General features: G+C 37.4%; 2 protein-coding genes across 3 annotated transcripts in view; one reads left to right on the forward strand and one right to left on the reverse strand.

Annotated features, from left to right (window-relative positions):
• adgrg7.1 (adhesion G protein-coupled receptor G7, tandem duplicate 1) overlaps positions 1 to 23,510 on the forward strand; it is a 308,074-nt gene that overhangs the window by 228,629 nt on the left and 55,935 nt on the right. The window lies entirely within an intron of this gene.
• The window catches only part of senp7b (SUMO specific peptidase 7b), a 46,828-nt gene continuing 27,192 nt past the window's right edge, over positions 3,875 to 23,510 (reverse strand). For both annotated transcript variants that reach the window (XM_049471267.1, XM_022665381.2), the window contains exons 13-22: positions 22,977 to 23,095; positions 21,232 to 21,348; positions 20,545 to 20,664; positions 20,299 to 20,391; positions 17,087 to 17,262; positions 13,742 to 13,782; positions 12,631 to 12,674; positions 11,288 to 11,356; positions 8,759 to 8,909; positions 3,875 to 7,095 (exon numbers count right to left, since the gene is read on the reverse strand). In XM_049471267.1, the coding sequence (XP_049327224.1) occupies positions 6,952 to 7,095; positions 8,759 to 8,909; positions 11,288 to 11,356; positions 12,631 to 12,674; positions 13,742 to 13,782; positions 17,087 to 17,262; positions 20,299 to 20,391; positions 20,545 to 20,664; positions 21,232 to 21,348; positions 22,977 to 23,095 (1,074 nt within the window). In that variant the 3' untranslated portion in view covers positions 3,875 to 6,951. The remainder of the gene's footprint in view (positions 7,096 to 8,758; positions 8,910 to 11,287; positions 11,357 to 12,630; positions 12,675 to 13,741; positions 13,783 to 17,086; positions 17,263 to 20,298; positions 20,392 to 20,544; positions 20,665 to 21,231; positions 21,349 to 22,976; positions 23,096 to 23,510) is intronic.

Consider the following 23,510-nt stretch of genomic DNA (forward strand, 5'->3'; position numbering starts at 1 on the left):
CCTACAGCTGTAACTGCAATAAAAGGTTGTTTTTTTGTGGTTTTGAGGTTTTTATTTGCAACATTTTGCATATTGAAAACCATACACTGTTTTCTTTTCACATCAGAATTACTTGCTACACTCTGTTGGTCTATTATTTAAAATCCCCACAAAAAAACTATTACTTTTGTAAAAAAACAATTACATTTGTAAACATAAAGTGAACAATATATATAAATTAAAGGGGTATGAATACTTTTTTTAAGATAGGATTAGATATAATGATACATATAAAGAAAATAACAGAGTGGCTGGAATTAAAAAGTGTCTCAGAGTCTTTAGTTTGCTGTGCTTAGCTACATTTTTTTTGTAAGGTAAAAATACATTGGAAGTAATGTTATTTCAGGGTGTTATAATCTGTGCTACATGTGCTGTGATGCTCCTGTGTTTGTTATCTGGTTTGTGAGGATCTAAAATCTAGCGTATCCAGGTGGTCTGAACTCCGATCTGATCCATGCTGTCAGGGATGTGGGTGTTTGACGGAGGGGCGAGGGGGCAGATGGAGAATACTGGATATGTGACGGTTAAATCCAAGGTGACATCTGCCATTTCTCTAGCTCTGCTTTCTCTGAAATTTTCCAGGTCACTCAAGGTTCTGAAAGCTGCTCCACCTGCTAATCACAGTTCTGTTCTTCAAAGTTTCCCCGGAAAATCATTTAACCTCCGGGCTCATTGTGTAAAGATCATTAGCGCTGAGCCATTGTCTCAGAATCCACTCCTTACAGGACTATCAATAGCATGAGTGCATTGTTGGAGCAGGGCACTATGGGAACTATTCCAAAAAAGAGGCAAATCCCTTTAATGTATTTAATTGTGATATAATGTAGCATCTTATAGTGACGTGTGTTCTCCATATATATCCTTATAATGTGAGCAGCATGTGGTTTTGCATTGTCTTGTTGTAAAGACACAAAAAGACATGCACAGACATTCCTGGTAAGATGTTGTCTTAAAGTTTTAATGTTGCCCTAAGATCTTAATGCTCATTTCTGCATTAATGCTGCATGCTACAGAAGTGTAATGACACACCCCCACACCATGATATAACCTTGCTTTTGGAGTTTTTGGTCACTGATAACAGCCTTGATGGTCCTTTGCATCTATTTTAATTCATCAATCCATCAACCTTTATTTAAACTCAGGGTAATACACGGAAAAGACTGTGAAAGAAAAAGAATAAAAAAAAAGACCCAGCATATAAGATATTTTTAAGTAAGATATAAAAAAAAAATGCTAAAAATAAGAAAATCATAGGTAAGAAAATTAAAGTGTTTTTAACTACAGAAAAATAATAAATAAAACTAAGAACATAAAGGTGTAAAATATAACAAGCAATAACTTAAAAACAAATTTAATATTTTAATTAAATACATTAAATAAACTATAAAAGGAAGGTTAAAAGACAGCTAAAAAAAATAAATAAAAAGGTTACCTAAACATTAAATAAGACCAAAAACAACTCAAACACATAGCAAAAATAATTATAAAAAATAAATAAATAAATAAAAATAAAATAAACTACATCGATGGCAGTGGCATTTTGTGACACCAGTGAGCTAAGTGAGCTTTACAGTTTCCTTTTCTTTCAAAGCTGGAATCTGGACTACTGATTTATCTGAGCACAGTTTTATCTGCACAGATTTTACCGTGGGATGAAGTACAAATATAAGCAGAAATCTTTGGCCTAAATACAAAAGGGCTATATGTGGTACAGAGATGCTTTTCTTCAGCCGGGGCAGATTTAGGAAGATGGTCAGAGTTGATGGAATGAAGATGGATAGAGATAAATAAATACAGAACAATCCTGGAGAAAGAAAAGCTGTTGGAGGCTGTAAAAGACTTGAGATCTTCCAGCAAGACGATGACCCTAAACATACAGCACTACAGAGCAGTGGAATTCTCTGAACTACAGATCAGAGAATATATACAGTAATATGTGTTAAAATGGTCCAAGTCAAAGTCTAAAGTTAATTTCCGTTTCATTATTGGAGAAAAGTTCATTGAGATTCTAGAGCAGCTCATGCTACAGTCAAGACAACATTGTTTCCAGAAACATCTGTGCATTTTTCAACACACATTTCAAAGGCAGAGTACTACAGAGTACTACAGAGCACTCCAAGAATGTGTCAGTTCTGTACTTTTGCCATTTACTTGGACATCCATTCATTCACCCTCTGGGCTCATTATGGAAGGTCATTAATGCTGAGCCATTGTCTCAATGAAGAAGAATCGAGTCTCTAAAGGCTTCAATAGCATGAGTGCACTGTTGGAGCAGAGCGTTTAGGGAACTACTCCAAAGAACAGGCTTCTCCATTCAATTCAGGCAGAATCAGGCTACTAATAGACTTTAGGCTATTATGTCGACACCACCTCACCCTGACTATTAATAAACCCAAACCTCAGAGCTCTCTGTGTGACTGGAGATCAACCAGACGTCCTTCTAGACGCCACGCGCCGCTACCTGCGTCTTACAGAGACCTGTGACATCACAGTCGAGATACTAGACGCTGGTTATTGGATAAGGAGCCCGGAGGAGGCGGAGGGAGCCAGGGTCCGGGCCTTTATCCAGAACGCCGGGTGAAGCTGCCAGTCAAGAGCCCTGCAGCCGCCATCCACAGCTTTCACAGCCACCTACCGTCAACACGCTGCATCTGTTTACTCCACTGAAGTGATTTACCGGCAGAAACCTAATCTCAAATCCCTTTCCCTGTCAGACGGGTACAGTGTGGTACAGTGAGGTACAGTGTGGTGGTTATATTGAGATGGACTGACATTCCCTTTAACCCTCTGTCTGTTTTGTGTCCTAGAATGAATTTACTGGCAGTATTTTCTGGAACAAACCAAACTCTTTCATTATATTTAGACAAACATTATATAGTCCCATATTAACACTCTTATTATGTTCATTTGTCATGGTAATTTTGATCCGGTGTATCTTTAATGATCCAAAAGATGATCTGAAACCCTAAAAAAACAAAAAACAAGCAGTGTAAATATATATATATATATATATATATATATATATATATATATATATATATATATATATATATATTATACTAACTCCATTACTAATTATTCTATCAATATTTACTGTAATAGTGTTCCTCACCTCTAACAGGTAATGGTTCAATTAGGATGATTCACACGTTTTTTTATTTAAAAAAAATACATGTTCCAACTTTTTTTTTGTGAGTATTGCAAATATGTGAGATGAACCATTTTCATATTAAATGTTGATTACACTGATCAAGGAAAGCAAAAGTTTCATCCTTAAAAAAATACTTTTAACAGTTTTTCCAGATCATTAGAACTTTAAAATGGGTCAATTTGACCTAAAACAAAACAAGAGGGTTAATCATTTTTATTTACGTTCATGCATGCAGTTTACCGTGTCATGGCAATTTTGTTGGCATTTTGGCATTAGATGAAAACATGGTCAATCTAGAGTTGCGAACTTTTTAAAGGTGTTCTTACGCTAAAATCCACTTTTTCTTGTTCTTTTTTTGTATTCTGAAATACGGCAGGTCTCTCTGAGTTGTTTATGATGCTGCACATGATGAAAATCTTCCTCAACCTCTTCCTCATTGTCTGCAGCAGCTAGAAAAAGAATATTATCAGAAAAACGAGTCGATCAGGAAAAGCACCGTGTCTACATTAACCCGTGAATTAGTATTCATGGCCCGCCCGTCTCGGTTCAGAGCTGAAGCCAGGCTGCAGTAGAGCAGTCACGGTCTCGTCAGCTAAAGAGCTTAAAGCTCTGTTTTTACACCAGCTAGTTAGCGTTAGCTATTTTGTGTAATTAACTATAGGTTTAAATCGGATCTCCGGTTGATTCTGCATTTTACAGAACACTTAAATGTACACTAGGGAAGCTTGGATTGACCAGGTAGCACAACTCGACAGAACACCGGTCAAAGTGTGTGCTGGTCATGTCGGATTTTATGATATTAAGCAGACTCTGGGGCTTAGTTTAATAGCGTTAGTTAAGCTGAAATAAACGTTATCAACGTTAATGTTAACGCTATCCATCCTGTGGGAAGAGCTGTGCTGCTGAGAGTCTGACGTTAAGCTTAAGAAGTTTAAGGGTTAAATTTATCTCGCACTCAGTGCTGTATCTTTATAACTAAGGCTGTATCTCTGAAAAAACTTTCTGCTGCAGTGCTGTTAGCCAATCAGAGGAGTTTTGCATGCGTGAATATTCATGAGCAAGAGCTGAAATCCTGTCTTTCTTCAGAGTCCACTGATTCAGTGAACTAAAGCAGGGTTAAATAGAAACACCTGAGCACCTCAGCTTACATGGCTTCATTCATACTGGAGATACAATTAGACAATTTAAAATGAATGAAAAAAACGATGGAATGAGAAATTTAATTTGTTTATGGTTTTAAAGATACTCTAACTTCTCTACTTGGAAAAAACAGCCCCTCCTTTAATGAAACAGGACTCGTCTTCCAGTAAGACTGGATTAGGGTTCTGGAGCAGGGGGGGGTCGGATCCCATCTCTGTCAGAGGGAGTAATTCGGCTCTAATCTCAGAGTCTAGTCCAGATTAGCAAATCCGGGGCCACCGAACTCAGTCACCCTGTTGGTCCAGAGCAGAGGGGCTGAAGCTGCAGCCTATTCTAGTGTCAACTCCCATTACAGAGATACCCAGTGAACCACAACACCGCGCCGACCCCTGACCCCTGCCCTTAACAAAACATACACAAACACACTGATATACATCATAACTTAGTATCTACACTGGTCTAAACACCCAGTAAATTTCAATTTACTATTGTTAATCTACATAAAACAATTCTAACTATTAATTTGCCTCTTTTACCTTTAGTAAAGTATTAGTCTTTATTTGTTTTGTTTGCACTAATTGTAGATATACAGTTCAAGTCAAAAGTTTGGACTTCATATTTTATGCACGGTAGATTAATACAAAAGTCATTCAGCGTATAAAATAAAGTCAAGAAAAGTAAAAAAAAAAAAAAAAAATTACTTTAAGAAATGAAGGTCAGTCAATCCGAAAGTATCCACAAGTGCGAAGACTATCAAAAATGTTATAAGGATGAAACTGGCTCTCATCATGACCTGTCCAGGAAAGAAAGAGAGAAAGAGAGTTTTCTCTGTTGTACAGGATAGGTTCTTCAGAGTTAGCAGCCTCAAAAAACATTGTATAGTTTTTTTTTTAACACTGTTTTTAAGTTACTACATGATTCCTTATGTGTTCTGTCATAGACTGATAGATCACTTCACTATTAATTTACTATGTAGGAAAATAATAATGTGTCTAAAATACTGTATTGTACTTTTTTTCTGTTGGCAACAGAAAAAGCCTAATTACACAAGAAAGCATTTTCCCAACAATTGACGATCCCTAAAAGTCGTAAATATGAACTTCTGAGATGGACTTAAAGGCAGCATAGAACATTCAACAGCCAGACACGCCACCGCCCCGGCCCATATCCCCGCCTACAGGTATCTCCCCTCATTAACCTTCACTTAGCCTCTTAAGATGACCTGTAGAGGGGCTTTAAGGACTGAGTCATGAACTGTTGTTTACCCCCAAAGCCTTTTAAACACTGAGCACCAACTACACGAGGACGTAGTTTATGGGAGAAGAGCGTATAAAACCAGGCGAAAAGAAACAGCACTCAGGAGAGCTGGAACTAAAGAAAGAGCTGCAGAGTTCCTCTGGCTCCTGTCGGTGTAGTAAAGAAAGGAGCATTCCGATACAGGTAATGAGCTCTAATCTCCTCAAGACACAGCAGGACGTCCTCACCAGGCTCTGCACTGATCTTCCAGTCAACACATTCAAATTAATGAGTGAGTGAAGACAGCCCACAGCCCACAGGCCGAGGACTAATCCCGTCCCCGTCCCCGCCGAGCCGTCCATATGCTCAAACCACCAGCTTTCCCAAAGCTACTGTAGATCCTACTGGATAACGAGCAGGTTATAGCACAGCTAATCCACAAATATAGAGACTTAATTCTGCCTTATTACAAAATCTAGTCAATTAGCCAAATCATTTTTTAGTGTTCCTGTCTAGTTTTACAAGGAATTAACAATGCTAATGTTGGTAATATGACGTAAAAGCATTTTACTAGACAGCATTATGCAAATAAATGCTAATATTCTACTAAATTGTAGGTACACAAATCAAAATCAGTTGATCAAATAAAAAAATGCAACTAACAATAGCCATAGCCAGTGCATGTTTGCATTAAAAAGTGCTTACTGTTTCGAGAAAAAAAAAAAATCATGATGAAACTGGCACACATCAGGACCGCCCCAAGAAAGAAAGACCAAGGGTTCCCTTTGTTGCACAGGATAAGTTAATAATTAATAATAGTGTACTTGAACTGCCGGTATATACGGAATAAGTAAAGTGCAGTCTGATATACTCTCCTCTGAATGGCGAAAGAGCTAGCACTGTTGTTAGCGGCTAATGCTAATGCTGCTGCACCCAGCCTTAGTGGTGAAGAAACTTCACTGAAAAATCACCCTTATAACTTTTTTTAATGTACTTCAGCGTTTAGATTGGCTTTAATGCTCTTTAATACCTGACTGGTAGAACTATAGAATTATATAAAGATAGATTAAAAGTGATATAAGCGATTTTTGGAAAAATTAAAGTATTTTAAGTGCGCCTTATAGACCGAAAATACGGTAGTCATCCACATTGTATTATTTTAACAAAGCACACCAACGTATATATATATATATATATTTATAAAACAATCCTGACTTTATTTAAGTAAACATAATTTAAGTCTCTTTACACATTACGTACAAAACTGCACATACACTAAAAAACTTTATAATTAAAATAAATTAACAGGAAATATAAATACAAACATTTCTCTCTCTCTATTAGTATAAAACAAGGCCATGTTTGTCGCTCAGTTTCTGCAGAGTTCACACTTCTCCTCCTCCTCCTCCCGCTTGTCTCCGGTACAGCTGAAGCACCAGATCGCGTAGCTCCTCCCTCTTTCTCCTCACCTGCTGCCGCGGAAACCAGCGCTCCAATCGCAGCGGGAGATCAAAGTGTACCACTGGATTCTGAGGAACAAAACAAAGACGCATAAAAAAAAGGTGAAGAAAGCAGAGACAGACGCGTATAAAGGGTCTAAACGACACGCGTCAGTTTATCACTTTACACGCTGTTCAGATCCGTGTTCTCTGAGGAGCACAGGCTGTTCCCAGCCCGTGCTCGCAGTGGTTCTTCAGGAGGTTCCCGTGTTCCTCAGGGTTGTGCCGTGTTGTGTTTGGCTCAGTGTGTTCTCAGATGAGACGCTGATCAGCTGGAGTGTGACGATGCAGGAATGCTCTTAGTGCTGGAGAGCGAGCCGCAGATCAGAGCGTTCGAGGAGGTCTGGCAGGAAATTAACTCGAACAGAACAGTGGAGGAAAATGGGCTATTCGGTTGCACACAAGCGTGTGTTCTAGTGTTCTTGTGTGTGTGAGTGTGTGTGTGTGTGTACACATTACAGCAATGTTTCCAACCCTTGTCCTTCTCTTTTATTTAAATATCATCAGGTGGCCAAAAATGGTGATTTGGTGACTCAGTGTACCTTGTTTTTCCTGCTTCCAACAAATCAAGAGTCAAACCGATCAGAATCAAGATGTTCCCACAATAAAAAAGAAGCAGAGTTGGGAAATAGAGGTCGGGACAAGGTTTGGCCACAGATACCATGTGTTCTGGATCTGGTAACAAGGTTCTGGGTTAGATGCCCAGGTCTACTAAGCTTCCATGGTTGAGCCCTTGGGCAAGGCACTGAATCACCTCTATTTCTGGCTGAGATACATACAAACTCCAGTTTGGTTAAGCCCTATCCGGACGGTATACAAAAAATATTTCTCTCTTCTACTCAGTGATAAAACTCCTGCATTCAGGCTGCAATTGAAAAAACAGGAGGATCAGTGAGTTTTTTGGCTTTTATCTCAATCACATGACATTGCGGCGTTCAGTAGCTCCTCCATTTCCACTCGCTGTTGTGTTTTTTAACGTGGATCTCCGTGGAAACTGTGGTGCACCCAAAGTGTAATTACGGTGTGCAGCAGTGGACAAATATCTATTTTATTAAAGGCGAGGAGACGAAACTCAGAGATGTATGACCAGACGGGACTAAAATTGCCGGAGGAGATTAAAAGATTACCCCTTCCGCATAGGGCTTTAGATATCTAATTAGTTTCTCAGGTAATTAGAATATTACATAAGACCAATAGGTACTTTCTGCACTGTGGGCAGTGTGCCAAAAATGAAATCCACATCTCCATAAAAGTTGTTTTCAGTAGAAGGAAGCTATAAGATATGAAGTGCTGTAAGATTTTGTGGGAAAACAAAACTGCACTGACTTTAGACTTGATAATAAAACACAGTGGATCAACACCAGCAGATGACAGACATGACTCTCCAAACCATCACTGATCATCAGTAAATTTTACATTTCATTTAAAGTAAATCAAGGGAGCAGAGTGTGGAGGAAGAGTGGAGAGACACACAGTTCAAGCTGCTCGAGGTCTAGTGTGAAGTTTCCACCAATCAGTGATGATTTAGAGACATGTCTGATATCTGCTGGTGTTGATCCACTGTGTTTTTTCAAGTCCAAAATGTAATGTTTTACTACAACCCAACTCCATTTGCACCGGACTCCTCCTTTAATTCTGGCTCGTATAGCGTAGTGGATAACAAAGCATTTTTTTTTTTTTTTTACACACATACCTGTAGGAAGCTCTCTACATACTGCAGCAGGTAAAGGCCGCAGTCGCTGCTGTTGTCCTGTAGGGGGACTTTACAGTGGCTGCCTTTAATGCTGTTATCATTAAACGTCCGCGGCGTCCCCCTCCGGACCTCCCACTCCACCTGCAGGTACCTGTAATGTGAGGCACGGTTACATAAAAAATTAACAAATAAATAAACATAAAAATACACAAACAAAAATACTGCAGGTAAAGATAAAAGTTCAAAATGCAGTACCACTAAGTGAAAAATAAAAAAACTAGACTATGGACTGAAAAAACAAGATTTTTTTCAGATATCTCCAGATATTCCATTGATTATCACAAAATTACACAGAAAATCTAAATACAAAAAGATATAAATGTAGCAAACTTATCAGAACCAAGTAAAGACATGATCTCTAGATTTTACAAGGGCTTTACAATGTAAAAGTCTTATTTTACACATATTAAAAACAAATAGGAAAAAATGCACTTTTCTTATTCTAGATGAGGAGTGATCCAAAGTTTGTAATCTATAGTGAGAATACACCAATTCATAACATTATCTGATACACATACAGACAGTACTAGTCTAGCACCCTGGCTTTAATATAAAACCCACAGATCGACCAAAGGCACCACTTTTTTATTATTAAAATTAATTCTTAATAATTAATTGTGACATCCCTAATTGTAAGCTTCTAATACTTGTTGTAATGGTGCATAACACACTTTTAAAAGGGGTATCCTGTTAGTGGTGTTACAAGTCTTTACTCTTTGCTTCCTCCACAAGAAAGGTTAGTTTTATACATTATACAAATACAGGAGTTTAAATTGCATAGAATTGCAAATTAAACCAATTTAAAATATATAATATATATAAAAATACTAACGACACACTGAGTGGAATTCAACAATGGCTTATTTAAAGAGCTTCTGCAACTGCAACAAAAATCCATATTGGCATATTTCATTTCATACTGAATGAAAAGATACTGCAGCAATTGGCAAAATATGGGTCAATATATGATCCGACCAGCCCTCAGGTTCGGATAAATTGTTGGTTTGTAGCATATGTACTTGCTCCATTAGCCTTTTAGCACCAGTGCATAACTCAACAAGCATGTTCCTCTCAGCTCACACACATTCATGGAGCATAACCAGCACCTGAGCAGATCTCAGCCAGCTCTGCTGCCAGTGGGAGTTCGCTGTGGATTTCGCAGTTCATATCTGGATTCTGTGATCTGGGCACTCATACATGAGGTCATGTTCATCTTAAAGCACTTTGCTCTTTTTAAACAGTCCAGACAGCGCTCCTTCTTCAGAGCCACAGGGTGTGTTTTAAAGGGTTTTTAGAGAGAGGCCAGACTCAGCTAATTATTATAATAAAGAGTCTGAATATGAGAGGCAGATGTGAGACGGGGGAATCCACTGCCCTGCCTACCTGTACTGAGTTCAGTCAAATTAGGGCCAATAAAAAACTGGACTGGAATACTGATATACTGAGCTTTAAATCACACTAGTAATTATTAATAATACATCATTATTGTATTTTCATTTTATTTGTATTTGTCTTTATATTTATCTATTTTGAAAATTGCTCTTTGGGTGTAAATTGGGCTATTAGAATACAATTTTGTTTCACCTCATTTAATACGTGATGCAAAATGACAATAAATCTCCTTGAATCCTTGAAAAAGTATTCATACCCCTTGAACTTTTTCACATTTTCACCTTACAACCACAAACTCAAATGTATTCTATTGAGATTTTAATTGACAGACCAACACAAAGTAGTACGTAAGTGTGAGGTGAAATAAAAATAGAATAAAAGTATGACGTGCAAAAGTTTTCATCCCCCTTTTTACTAAAACCCCTGAGTAAAGTCGCTTAATTGGTCACTTAATGTGAGTCCAGCTGTGTGTAATTTAGTCAACTGACAGACAGAGCCAAGAGGCCTATGGTCACTCTGAAGGAGCTGCAGAGATTCACAGCTTAGGTGGATCAGAAGAATCTATAATCTATATACCTATAAGTACTGCTCTCCACAAATCTTCACTTTATGGAAGAGTGGAAGAAGAAAACCATTGTTGAAAGAAAGACGTAAGAAGTGCTTTTTGCAGTCATGTATGAACACAAAAAACATGTGGAAAAAGGTTCTGAGGTCAGATTAGAACAAAGTTAAACTTTTTAGTCTAAATAGAAAGTGATGTGTGTGGTAGAAAAGTAACACTGCTCATTGTCCTGAACACACTGTGAAACATGGCGGAGGCAGCATCAAGCTATTTGGTTTGCAAAGGATCATATTAAAAAAAAAAAGAATCCAAATAAATTGTTATGTGCAAATAAAAAGACACTCATTTCCTATAGCATTATTAGAATTTGTAGACTAAGTGTATTTAAAATCAATTTCAGATTAAATCTGACCATAAGCTAATCGTTAATCTACAAATGATTTCACAGATGTACACTTTTTTTAATTAAAAAAATGTAAAGTTGTTAATACAGAGATTTGATAAGGCACACTTACTCTCGTAACAGTGTGTAGATGCGAAGATGATAGGACAGCTTCAGCGAGTCCATGATCAAAATGCAGGGCCTGCAGCAAACAGAGAGAGAGAATAATCAGCTGATCCTGCCACCCGGTGCGCTCGCTCTGACCCCAGACGATCTGCTCTCCTGCTGAGCTGGATTTACTGAAGATCCTGCATCTGAGCAGAACTCCAGCAGCTTCTATCAGACTCAGTACTCAGTATTGACCCAGGATCAGCCAGAACGACAGTAATTATACAAGAATTCAATCTAGAATAGTGAAATACTGCTCCCAGGTTTGCATTCTACAAGAGATTTTACTGCTTAAAAGCAGAAGATTCAAATATGTAAACCCCTGAATTTCCTCTTATGTATAAAGAAATAACATTTTTACCTTAAGGTAAAGGAGGTATTTAGGATGTAACGATGCATCACAATGAGAAAATTTGACGATTTCATATTCTGTTACTATAAAATATCCTGCAGTTGCGCTGTTTGAACACCAGAGGTCAGAACTCTGATGGTGCAGGCCAGAGAGCCAGTGGGCATAAGCAAAGGGAGGAGAATATATGTCAATCATTTTAGACTAAAGCCAATCACACACGTGTTTTTTAATTTTAGTCACTTATTTTAAGCCAATCCATAGTTTTTTTTGCAGTCTTTTTAAAGAGTTTGCAAATTAAAGTCACCCAAAATGGAATACTTTAGTAAAAGATGCATGAAAATCTATTTAAGTAGAAAATTTACATTTACTTCATTACTGTTCACCACTTTTCAGCTTAGATGTCTTAAATAATGATAATTTTACTCTAGATCACTTAAAAAAAATGGGGTTAGGTGATTAATTAAGACATTGAACAGCACAATAGTTTGTTTCAGCTTAAAATAGCAGTGATACTACTAAATAATAAATAGCACTTACACAAAGATTACAAATATTTATAGAAATATATTGAATAAATAAAAAAAGTGCATTGTTACACTCCTTTTTAACATGCAAAAGAAATGTTAACCTGCTGCTCTAATCATTTTTAGAAGAGAATAATTTATAAAAGATAGTTTTCTTAGACTATCTACATTATAAATTCATTCTGCATACCAAGTTATTACAACTTTATTCTGGATATTAATCTTATTAGAGGTTTATTTTGGATATTGAAAATATTTATTTCATTACAGTTTTATTCTGAAAATTGGTTTGAATGAATGGTTCTTATTTTAAAATCATCATTTAAACATATCTAATCTTTATTTTTACAGATTCAATTGTATTAAGCTCTACTTTACCTTAAATTATGATCAAGACATGAACACATACATATACATATATGTATATTTTACCTTCTGGTCACATTCTGCCTCTGGCAACTGAGCACAGTACAGTCCTGAAAACACAAAAACACACAATAATAAACAGTTTAACTCTCTGTATACAGTGTGTATCAGCAGTGCTGAGGAGAGGTTATATAAGGATGTAAATATACAGAGTCTTTCGCCAACAAGGCCATTTGGAAAATGACCAAAACATTGTGAACATTGTTGTATTTGGCCGACTTTTCTATAGATTCAACACCGAGTTCACCCTCTAAATATTCACTAGTGTAGTTTACGAGTGAGGAAATAAACAATAACATACTCAGCATCCACATTACAGCTCTAATAGTATGTCAATATTTACTGCGTGTGAATATATTTACTGTACAGAAATGGACTGGAGGGTTTTTGCTTGAGCCACTTTTTGTCCTTGAAAAACTCTTGCTTAATAAGTGAGTTTAACTTTCTATAACATTTTTGGAGAGTTTAATACGTTTAGAGTTCACAACAACTTGCTGATAACTGGAGAAAAAAAATACACAATAGTGAAACATAATTTATCTAACAAACTATACATCAGAATTGGTTTTAATCCATATTTTCTCCCCAATTTAGATATGCGATTATCCCACCCACTCAGCTGCTACTCAGCTGTATATCCCCCATCACTAGTGATGCTCCAACACCAGGAGGGTGAAGACTGGCACATGCCTCTTTTTAGCACTGCTGCTGATGCTGTAGCATTACCGAGTAGCATTACAGCGCTAACGCTCGGAGGAAAGCGTAGCGACTCTGCGGGTTCTGATACTACATCAGCTCACAGACGCAGCCTTGTGCTGATCCACATCACCCTAGGAGTGATGAGGGAAAAGAGAGAGTGCCAACTACTGTACCCACCCAGAGAGAGCAAGGACAACTGTGCTCTCTCGGACTTCGGCAGCTGATGGTAAGCTGTTTTTCGTTATAAATAATAACCTTAGTTCCAGTCATATGAGAGGGCAGAATATGGTTCATCAAATTGTATTTATTACTCTCAGTTATTCAGTAATATATATTGAGTTCAGAATGATGTAGAGCATAGTGTATTCTTCTTCACTTGAGCCTGAAATACTGCCAATATCTATGAAACAGAACTTACTGGTAGGTCGGGAGAATTGCGCTTTGGTCCTTCTGTGCTTCCTAAAATCAAAGAAAAAGAAAAATAATGAATCAGATAGCATAGAATGTTATATTAGAAAATATTCTAATATAGAATTATATTCCTTTATTCCTCTCCTTCTCTACCTCTTTTCTTTTTTTCTATCTGTTTATATCGACACACAAAACAAATGCTTATTTATTTCTCTATTGTTTTTTTGTAGCTATTCTGCTTCCTTTGTTGTTGTTCTTTAATATATTGTTTAATTTTTTTTCCTTTTGTTTTTTGTTGCTTTTTTGTTTTGGTTTGTTATTTAAGAGTTTCTTTTGTTCAGTTTTTGCCCTTTTTTCCGTTCCTTTTGTTTTTTGTTTTGGTTTATTGTTTAATATTTTCTTTTGTTCACTCTCTCCCCCCTTTTTTGCCTGTTATTTTACTTATATTATTATCTCTCTCTATTATATTAACAATGACCCCAGAGACTATAACTCTGTATAAACACTAATAAAACTTAATTACAAAAAAAAAACACATTACCTGACCCTATAGAAGTAGATAAAAATGTTATAAAAAAGACATTGTAGCCATAAAATTACACATATGTATTTATGTAGTACAGATCTAAGCTATGTAGTATTTAAGAGTCCTGAGCAGCCTCCTCGTGTCTCCCGGGCGTTTTACACACTCTTGGCGTTTTCTCAGGAAGCTTCATAAGGAGCCAAGTGGTTCGATTTTACAACCGACTCGCTGAGTCACCAACATCACTGTTTACGTTTGCCTTCAGGACATATTTCAGGAATTTAATCCTTTAGATCAGAACGTCCTCAAGATTATATAAAAAAGCTCCTTCGGGCAGCTGAGGCCAAACTTTAAAAACAAGCGTTTAAAAAGCTGCTCTCGTAATTCTTCCAGCAATCATTATATTACAATCATTTTACGATGCAGAATTCATGACTGTTTGTGCTCTTTGCTCCTGCTCTTATCTGAGTTCAGTCACTGCAGGAAGCTGAATCTGCAATAACTAGAATAAACGTCTGGATCTGGTAAAGCACATCTTATTATGTCTCTGTCTCTGAGGATGAATAACTGAAACAAACAACAATATAAAACAATTCATAAAAAAACACACTGACAGGTTCACAGTGACGTTATAAAGAAATACTGTTTCTATTGTAACAGCAGGTAAAATAATGTACAGTACATACATAAACAGGGCTTTATCAAAATTAGCTCCTCAAAATTAGCTATTAAGCTAGGATTTTATTTGTCCTTTAACGCTATCAATGCTAGAAATCTAAAGGCTAATACAAGCTTCCTCTGAGAAACGTATAGAAACACATCACAACCAAACTACAGCTCAACACACTTGCAGGAGAACACTAATTACCACAGATTCAAGCCCACACTGGCTACAATTCACACAAATGTATTTTTTACTTTAGAACTGGAGATATTTTGCTAATAAACAGCTTAAGACAACATAGATCTACACCCACACACTTCCATAAAGATATCGGCACCAGCCATTTGCTCAAAATGATGATGATTAATTTGTGTAGTGAATCATTAATAAGTTAAGATTTGATCTATTTAAAAAGCACAGCAAATTTAAGGCAAAATTTAAAGCACATTTAGTGTCCAAATGTAACTTTTTTAAGTTATCACTGAAGTTGTGTTGGGGAGATGGATAGATAAATGGATGGACAGACAGATGGATGGACGGACGGATGGATGGACGAACAGATGGATGGACGGATGCCTTGGGTTCCCTCAGGGAAAAAAAAAGATCAAGTAATATAAGCGTAAGTGATCAACTTTAGATAGGAGTGACTGCACATTCCCCTTTGTTGGAACACTGTGCACTGTTGAGTCACACTGTGTGTGTGTGTGTGTGTGTGTGTGTGTGTGTGTGTGTGTGTGTGTGTGTGTGTGTGTCCTCGCTGTACAGAATCCTCAGTCACTTTGGGGGAGCTGTTAAACATTCGATCAGGTTTCAGACACAGCTGAGATGTTCTTACACCTCCAGGAAACATCAGAGCCACATGTGGAAATCCAGATTACTGAATTTAATTAGTGGAGATGTGTGTGTGTGTGTTTGTAAAAAAATGTTTGTGTGTGTGTGTGTGTGTTCGTTCGTGCCAAAAAGGTTAATTAAGGTGAAGAAATAAGAACATATTTTTCTATTTGAAGAACACACTGAAGAGCCATAATATTATGACCACTCACAGATTAAAAAAACAGCAGTGGATGTGAAGGCCTGATCTTGTCAAAGGGACCATATTTAGACAGAGTTCATACACCTTTTACAAGGTAAAATTCAAGCACTTTTAAGGCCCATTTTCAAGTTTTTCCAGCACCTGTTTTCAGCTGTGGTAAATTAATGCTAACGGTGACATCTCAAAACTGCGATTCAGCGATAAGCAATATATATATCGAAAAACTATTCTCCCCACTTCTCAGCGACTATCCTACAGACAAAAAAAAAAACTTCTAAGTAAGTAAATAGCAGGAATTATGAATTTATTGGTGTCAGTTTCACACAATTTAAACACCATATAAATGTTCTTCACTGCATGTTTACCCTATTCATTTGATTGAGCTGACTGAGTTACTGTAGTATTTCAAAATCAGGATGAGTTGAGAGCATTTATACATACATATCGTCGCTGTCAATTGAAAAACACTTATCTCCATTTTTGCTGATTTTTAGTTTACTATATAATTTGAACAGACAAACTGTCCCTTACACTGTGGCCAAATTTCTTGATGAATGGTCCAATAGAAACTCTTCAAAATGACCTGAAAAAAACTCTTTTTACATTGACTTCCATTGAAAGTTTACAAGTTTTTTTCTCTCTCCTGTAAAGTTGCTGTTTTGGAGATAAGCGTTTTTCATTGGACAGCGACGGTATACTTAAAAAATAATCAAAATTATTGATTTGTTTTTTGTCACACTGCAAGAGATGGTATTATGTTTACGTAAACACAACCAGAATTGTTGTGCAGAAGGAGAAGAAATTAAAGCCTTTTTTTATTTTACGCTCTGCAATTTTTTTCTTTAAGTGAATTTATTTAGCCACATAGTTATTTATTGTAAAGTAAATGTAGTTAGAATTTTAAGCATTTTCAAGCACTTTCTCCAAAATTCCAGCACTTTCCAGGCCTGGAAAACACAACGTTAAAATTCAAGCATTTTCCAGGATTTCAAGCACCCGTACGAACCCTGTTTACAGGACCCCAGAGACGTCTGGCCTAGATACCATATACAGGCACCACCCTAAACAGCTCCTTCTACAACAAACACCTCTGGAGGTGGTATCTGTGGTATAGCCGTACTGTGTCCGGTACCTGTTTGCCGTTGTTCTGTAGAAAGCGTTGGGCCCTGGCTGCCCGGTTTGCTGGAATCCTGCAGCTGGGGTTTATTCGTGGTCCCAGAAGCCTCTGAAGAAGCGAGGCTCTTCCACGGTACGCTCTCAGCCTGGAGGAGACCAGGGAAGCAGATCACCACCAAGTACCAGTGAGCTCTAGAGAGAAAAACACAGACAAAGAGCTACTGTTCACTGACCGCTATATAAGACGCACTTATAATCCTTTAATTTTCCCCAAAATCATCAGAGCTCCTTATAATCCGGTGTTCCTTATGTATGAATTCTACCAGTCAGGTATTAAGGAGCAGAAAAGCCGCTCGGAACACTGAAGTACAGTAGAGTTATACAGGAGTTTCAGTTTAATTCTCCAGCACCAAGGCTGGAGCAGTATTAGCATTAGCCGCTAATCGCTATTTCCCCGTTCAGAAGTATGTACTATCGGAGAAGTTCATTCAGAGACGTTCTGGGTCAGTATGATACTAATTTACATATTAATTCTCCCTTATTCCTATTTCCACTTTTGAATATTATATTCTCAGCCTATATCCAGATACTTTTTTCAGTATAATTCTAACTTATATTTTAATTATATTATTATATTATAATTGTATCATTACATTGGCTTCCAGTATCTTTTAGAATTGATTTTAAAGTACTGTTATTAGTTTTAAGGCCTTAAATGGATTGGCACCATCGTATATTACTGATTGTCTGTCTCTTTATGTTCCCAGTTGTTCCTTAAGATCTAGCACCTCCAATCTTCTTAAAGTACCAAAAGTTAATAAGAAGAGAAGAGAAGTGGGGAAGCAGCTTTTTGTTTTTATGCTCCAAAGAAATGGAACAGTTTACCACTTGAGATCAGACAAGCATCATCAGTAAATAGTTTCAAAAAGCAGCTCAAGACATATTTCTATAAACTTTGTTTTAATAATTAATCCATTTGTTTTATGTTTTAATTGTTCTATATACATTAATTTTAGCCAGTATCAGGGGCTGGAAAGTACTGTGTGTTTTTACATAAACTGTGATTTTAACAAACTACCTGAAGATACAGAGTGTAAAAACAGTGTTTTAAAGTTCTTGCTTTTAATGTCAGGACCCTCATTTCCTCAATTCTACAAATGAAGCATGGAGCTACTTTGAGTTTTTTTGTTAATGGTGTAAAAATAGTGATGTGTTTGCACGGGGAACTTTATGCCCCTATCACTAGTATTGTGTGGGGGAGAATGTAACCTCATAAATGTATCACCCCTTAAAAACAAGTAGCCTAAACTAACCCATCTAAGCACACACACACACACACACACACACACAGAAAGAAGAGAGAAAGAGAGAGAGAGATGATATATTTACTATGCCTGGCTTTCTCTTCAGTGGGCACTATTTGTTCTAATAAAAACAGCTGTACTCTTTCTGCCCTGAGTCTGAGATTGATGGTCGAGGGGAAGTCTGGGTACTGCTGATTAGGACGACCTTGTTAATCGCAGGGAGAACATACTGCACAGGGTACACAGGGTTCCACACACACACACACACACACACATAGAGAGACAAACACACACACTTCGAACGACCGTCATGACCTCACACACTTCCTTCGCATGTCCCTGAGCAAGCACAGAGTGTGCAACTGTATGTAAATGGTTTGGAGCGTAAGCGGGTAAATGTTCTGAGTACATGTGTGACGCTCTCAGCTGCGTCACATTAAAACACTGTGCCAATTTTTTATTCCCTGCAGTTTAAATCGTTTGGAGAATTTCTCTCAAACAGAACGAGGAGGATTAAGAAAACGGTGCAAAATGTGCTGAACATAATTCCCTCTCATAAATCCAGAGTGGCAGAGAGCAGCACACCCAGCGGGGTCACTATGGACTATGCATACTGCTTACTGCTATAAATCCTCATTTATTTGTTTGTACGTGAACATTTTTAAACTCCTTTAGGTTGGGTTTTAGATGCTGTTTGAATGAGTGCTGTTTGGCACTTACAGCAAAAACACTGTTTATAGTGTTTACTCACTGTGTTTATTCAGTGTTTGCTGACCCAAAGTGATCATACAGCCGGAAAATCAAAAGGGAAAATCAGTGACCTGTGGTTAACATTTGTATACTTTTATATACCTAGTACCAGTCAAACAATTTGCACACACCTTCAATTATGTGCTTTTTCATTATTTATTTTTTTCTGAATGTAGTTTAATGCTAAAGTAATCCAAACTATAAAGAAAAAGATGCAATTATTTAGTAAACAAAAAAAAAGTGTTACATAAACCAGAATATGTTTTGTATTTTAGATTCACCTCATGCTTAAATATAGAGACAGTTTCACACATCTCTGCTGGATTTTCTTAGTCAGTTTTATGAGGTAGAGTCACCTGGAATTCAGGCTTTCAGTTAACAGCTGTGCTGAACTCATCAAGAGTTAATTACTTCTTGTCTCTTAATGTGTATAAAGTAGTGAAGAGGTAGAGTTCCAGTTATACAGTAAATGTATGAGAAGAACAAATCAAGTAAAGAAAAAAAAGATCATTTAAGAATTCAAGAACTTTGAAAGTGCAGTCACCGCAAAGATCACCAAAAACGTTATAGTGAAGAAATTGGCACTCATCAGGACAACCAAGGAAATTATAGAATAATAAGAGTTTCCTCTGTTGTACAGGATAAGTTTATCAGAGTTACCAGCTTCAGAAACCGCAAGTTAACAAACAGCTCTCCAGATATTTCACAGAGTATTTTGGTTTGTTTAACACTGTTTTTAAGTTACTACATGATTCATTATGTGTTCCTTCATAATCTAATAGATCACTCCACTATTCAATTACTATGTAGGAGAAATAAATTAAAAATAAAAACACTGAACGAGAACAAACTTTTTAGTAGTACTGTATGTAGTATGTAGTTAAATAAATTGTTTAAAATATTTATATTTTTAATGTTTTTTTGTTCTTCACATTAACTCTCATTCTTGTTAAAAACAAAAACAATAAAGAAAATGAAAGTATTCAGATATAAAGGAGCTCTATTGCTTCATATTAACATCTGTTTTTCCCAAGTTTTGAGAAAATCTTCTCATTGTGAATCTGGCTGTCTAAACCATGTTTAAAGCTAATTATTCATTTTATTACTAAGCCTAATGCTAAGATGCTCGTCTGGAGAGTGTGTGTGTATGTGTGAGAGTGTAAGAGAGACTCACTCCTGGTTGACTGGTATGAAGAGGAAGTCTTTGCTGAAGATATCTACGTGTCTGGTCCATGTTTTGACTCTGCGGTGGCGTCTGTACTGCGCTCTGCCAGAAACAACAAACACACGCCTTCATATTCAGCAGCTTCAGTTTGTATGAATGAAAGCCTGTGTGATATTTCTTCTCTTTTTTCCATTAAATGTTGTGTTTACTGAGGAAGTCTATTATATAACGAGTGTGTGTAAGTGTGATGCTCACGTGCCACCGGCCTCTTCCTCGCTGATGTTGTCTTTGCGCGTGAGCTGCTTGTAGAAGAAGCTGCTGAAGATGTGGGACCTGCTGGCCACTTCCTGATCAGCTCTCTCCTGCTGCAGATACCTGCAGACAAACAGCAGAATTTATATACACACACTAATGCATTATAGAACATAAGAATATAATTGAAAAAATTACTTTATTTCAGTAAATCAGTTGCAAATGTGAAAATCATATATTATATAGATGTATCACACACAGCAGCAAATGAAAACCCCAAAATCTGTCTCAGAAAATTAGAAAATTATATAATAAGACCAATTGGTATTTTATCAGCGTGGGCAAGTCCTGCTGGAAAATGAAATGAGATGACAAGGCTCTCAAGCTGCTTGGACTGTGTGTCTCTCCACTCTTCCTCCAGCTCTCTTTATTTACAAATAAAAAATGGAAAATTTACTGATGATCAGTGATGGTTTGGAGAGTCGTATCATCTGCTGGTGTTGATCCACTGTGTTTTATTATCAAGTCTAAAGTCAGTGCAGTTTTGTTTTCCCACAAAATCTTACTTTTATGGAGAAGCGAATTTTCATTTTCCAGCAGGACTTGGCACACTGCCCACACTGCTAAATCAACTGTATCAATTTGTCTCAAATCCTTTTCTTGACGAAATTAGACACTGTAAACACTCACTTGAGGTAGAAATCAATTATGACATCATTTAGAAATTCTCCGTCTCTAAGGCACTCCAGGTCTTCTGATGTTACAGTGATGCCGCCTTTGGAGGGGGGAGGGGGGTACTGGATCAACCTGTGCCAAACAGAAACATCATCAGTTATTAATATGCTACTGTATTATTATATATGTATTATTATATAGGATTATTGGCGGCGCTTGGAGCTGAGGCAAGCATTATAGGATGTAAACAGTGGTTTTTAATAAGCTTTTTTTAATGGCTCGTTTTAAATTTCAAGGCTCTCCGGATGCTGGTAAGGAGGGGTGGAGCTACTTTACGCTGGATAACGGTGTAAAAAGTGATTTATCAGGGTAAATTATGCCCTGTGTCACCCAGTCTGAAGGGTATGTGTTGGAGAAACTGTTAAAATTTCTGGATCTCTGAACGCTGTGGGAGAACGGAGGTGTGCTATTAATCAAAGATAAGAACTTTTTATCATGTTTTACTACAACAAAAGTCCATTTTACACCAGAGTTCTCCTTTAAGGTCTAAAAAGGGCAATGACCTGTGTTATCGCTGTTTTTTCTCGGGGGGGGGAACCTAATAATTTCTTTATAAGATAAATATAATGCACTATGAATATGAATATGATATATTGTAAAAAGCATGCTAAAGGCCCAATACTCCAATACTGTGACCTTCTCCTCTAGGTCGTGTTTTTCAGACGGCTCTTCAGACAACGTTCTCTTTAATACGTCCGTCACACTAACACCACTTCACAAGTCAAACCCAAACTTCAAAAGCCTCAGTGGAAACTTCACCAAACGTCTTGTGGAAAGTTCTTGAGCAATGACGAGGAAATACAGCCAACCTGGGCCAGAACTTCAGCTCCAACCAAAGCATGAAAGAGTCGAGTCAGCTCATCCAGTAATCACACTCATCAAATATTATTCTGAAATTGCCTAATTCAGGCCAATACGCAGCAGAAAGCCGGTCACGGATCATATTCTACTTATATAATTATCTCTAATAGGAAATGAAACGAAAACTGAGACAAAACCAGGACTCTTACTGTAAAGCAGCTGATACATGTGTTCCTCTGTATTACTTGGGAAGTTCTGACCCATCCACTTACTGTGGCCACTTTATTAGAAACACCTACTGAACTGTACTTTGTGCCTACATTAACTGGCACCTTTATCAGAAACACCTACACACCCTGTTTGCTCTAATTGGTCATTTCATTAGAAACACCTTCTTTAACTTGTGGTTACACCCACTGATGGCCATTTTATTGGAAACACCTACTGTATTACCTTGTGATTGCACTCACTGTGGCCACTTTATTAGAAACACCCTACTGTACTCTGTGACTCCACTCACTGTACTGGCCATTTTATTAGAAACACCTACTGAACTGTACCTTGTGATTCCACTCACTGGTGGTCACATTATTAGAAACACCTGCTTTACTACCTTGTTCTTCCACTCACTTTGGCCACTTTATTGGAAACACCCTACTGTACTCTGTGACTCCACTCACTGTACTGGCCATTTTATTAGAAACACCTTCTATACTACCTTGTTCTTGCACCCACTGATGGCCACTTTATTGGAAACACTCTACTACACTACCTTGTGCTTTCACTTACTGTGGTCACTTTATTGGAAACAACTACTGTATTACCTTTGATTCCGCTCACTGTGCCCATTTTATTGGGACACCTACTGTATTACTGTATTACTGTGTGTGTATGTGTACCTCCTGGGCAGGCTCTGTTGTCTGCTGTAGCTGCGCAGTGAGGAGGTTCTGGTGGACGCTGCTTCACTGGACTTTCCTCCGCCTCCCGCTCGGCTCGTTTTGGTCCCAGCAGTACTGACCTGTAAATCAGAATCAGAACCATCAAAATTATAACCTTTTCCCTCTTTCTCTCTCGCTCTATCCATCCATTTCTTTACATCTCTTCTTTCATATCTCCTTAATTCACTTTTCATCTCTCCATAGACCTCTAACCTATATATATCTTTCTCCTTCTCAACTTTTTTCACACTTCACCTCAATCAACCTCTACACCATCTCTCATTCTGCTTTTCCACCCATTCCTTTATCTCTTCTTTACCCAGAAGAGCTATCCGTCTTCCCCCACAGTCAATTTTACAGCGCTAAAACTCAAAGGACAAAATGATTTCAGAGATACAGCACTGAGTGCTACAGGTAAAGTTAAACCTTAAACGTCACTTAACGTCAGACTCTCACAGCATTGAGGCAGGTGGCCGAAATAAATGTCATCAATGG

This window comes from Astyanax mexicanus, chromosome 23 (assembly GCF_023375975.1).
Source record: "Astyanax mexicanus isolate ESR-SI-001 chromosome 23, AstMex3_surface, whole genome shotgun sequence".
NCBI classification, from domain to species: Eukaryota; Metazoa; Chordata; class Actinopteri; order Characiformes; family Acestrorhamphidae; genus Astyanax; species Astyanax mexicanus.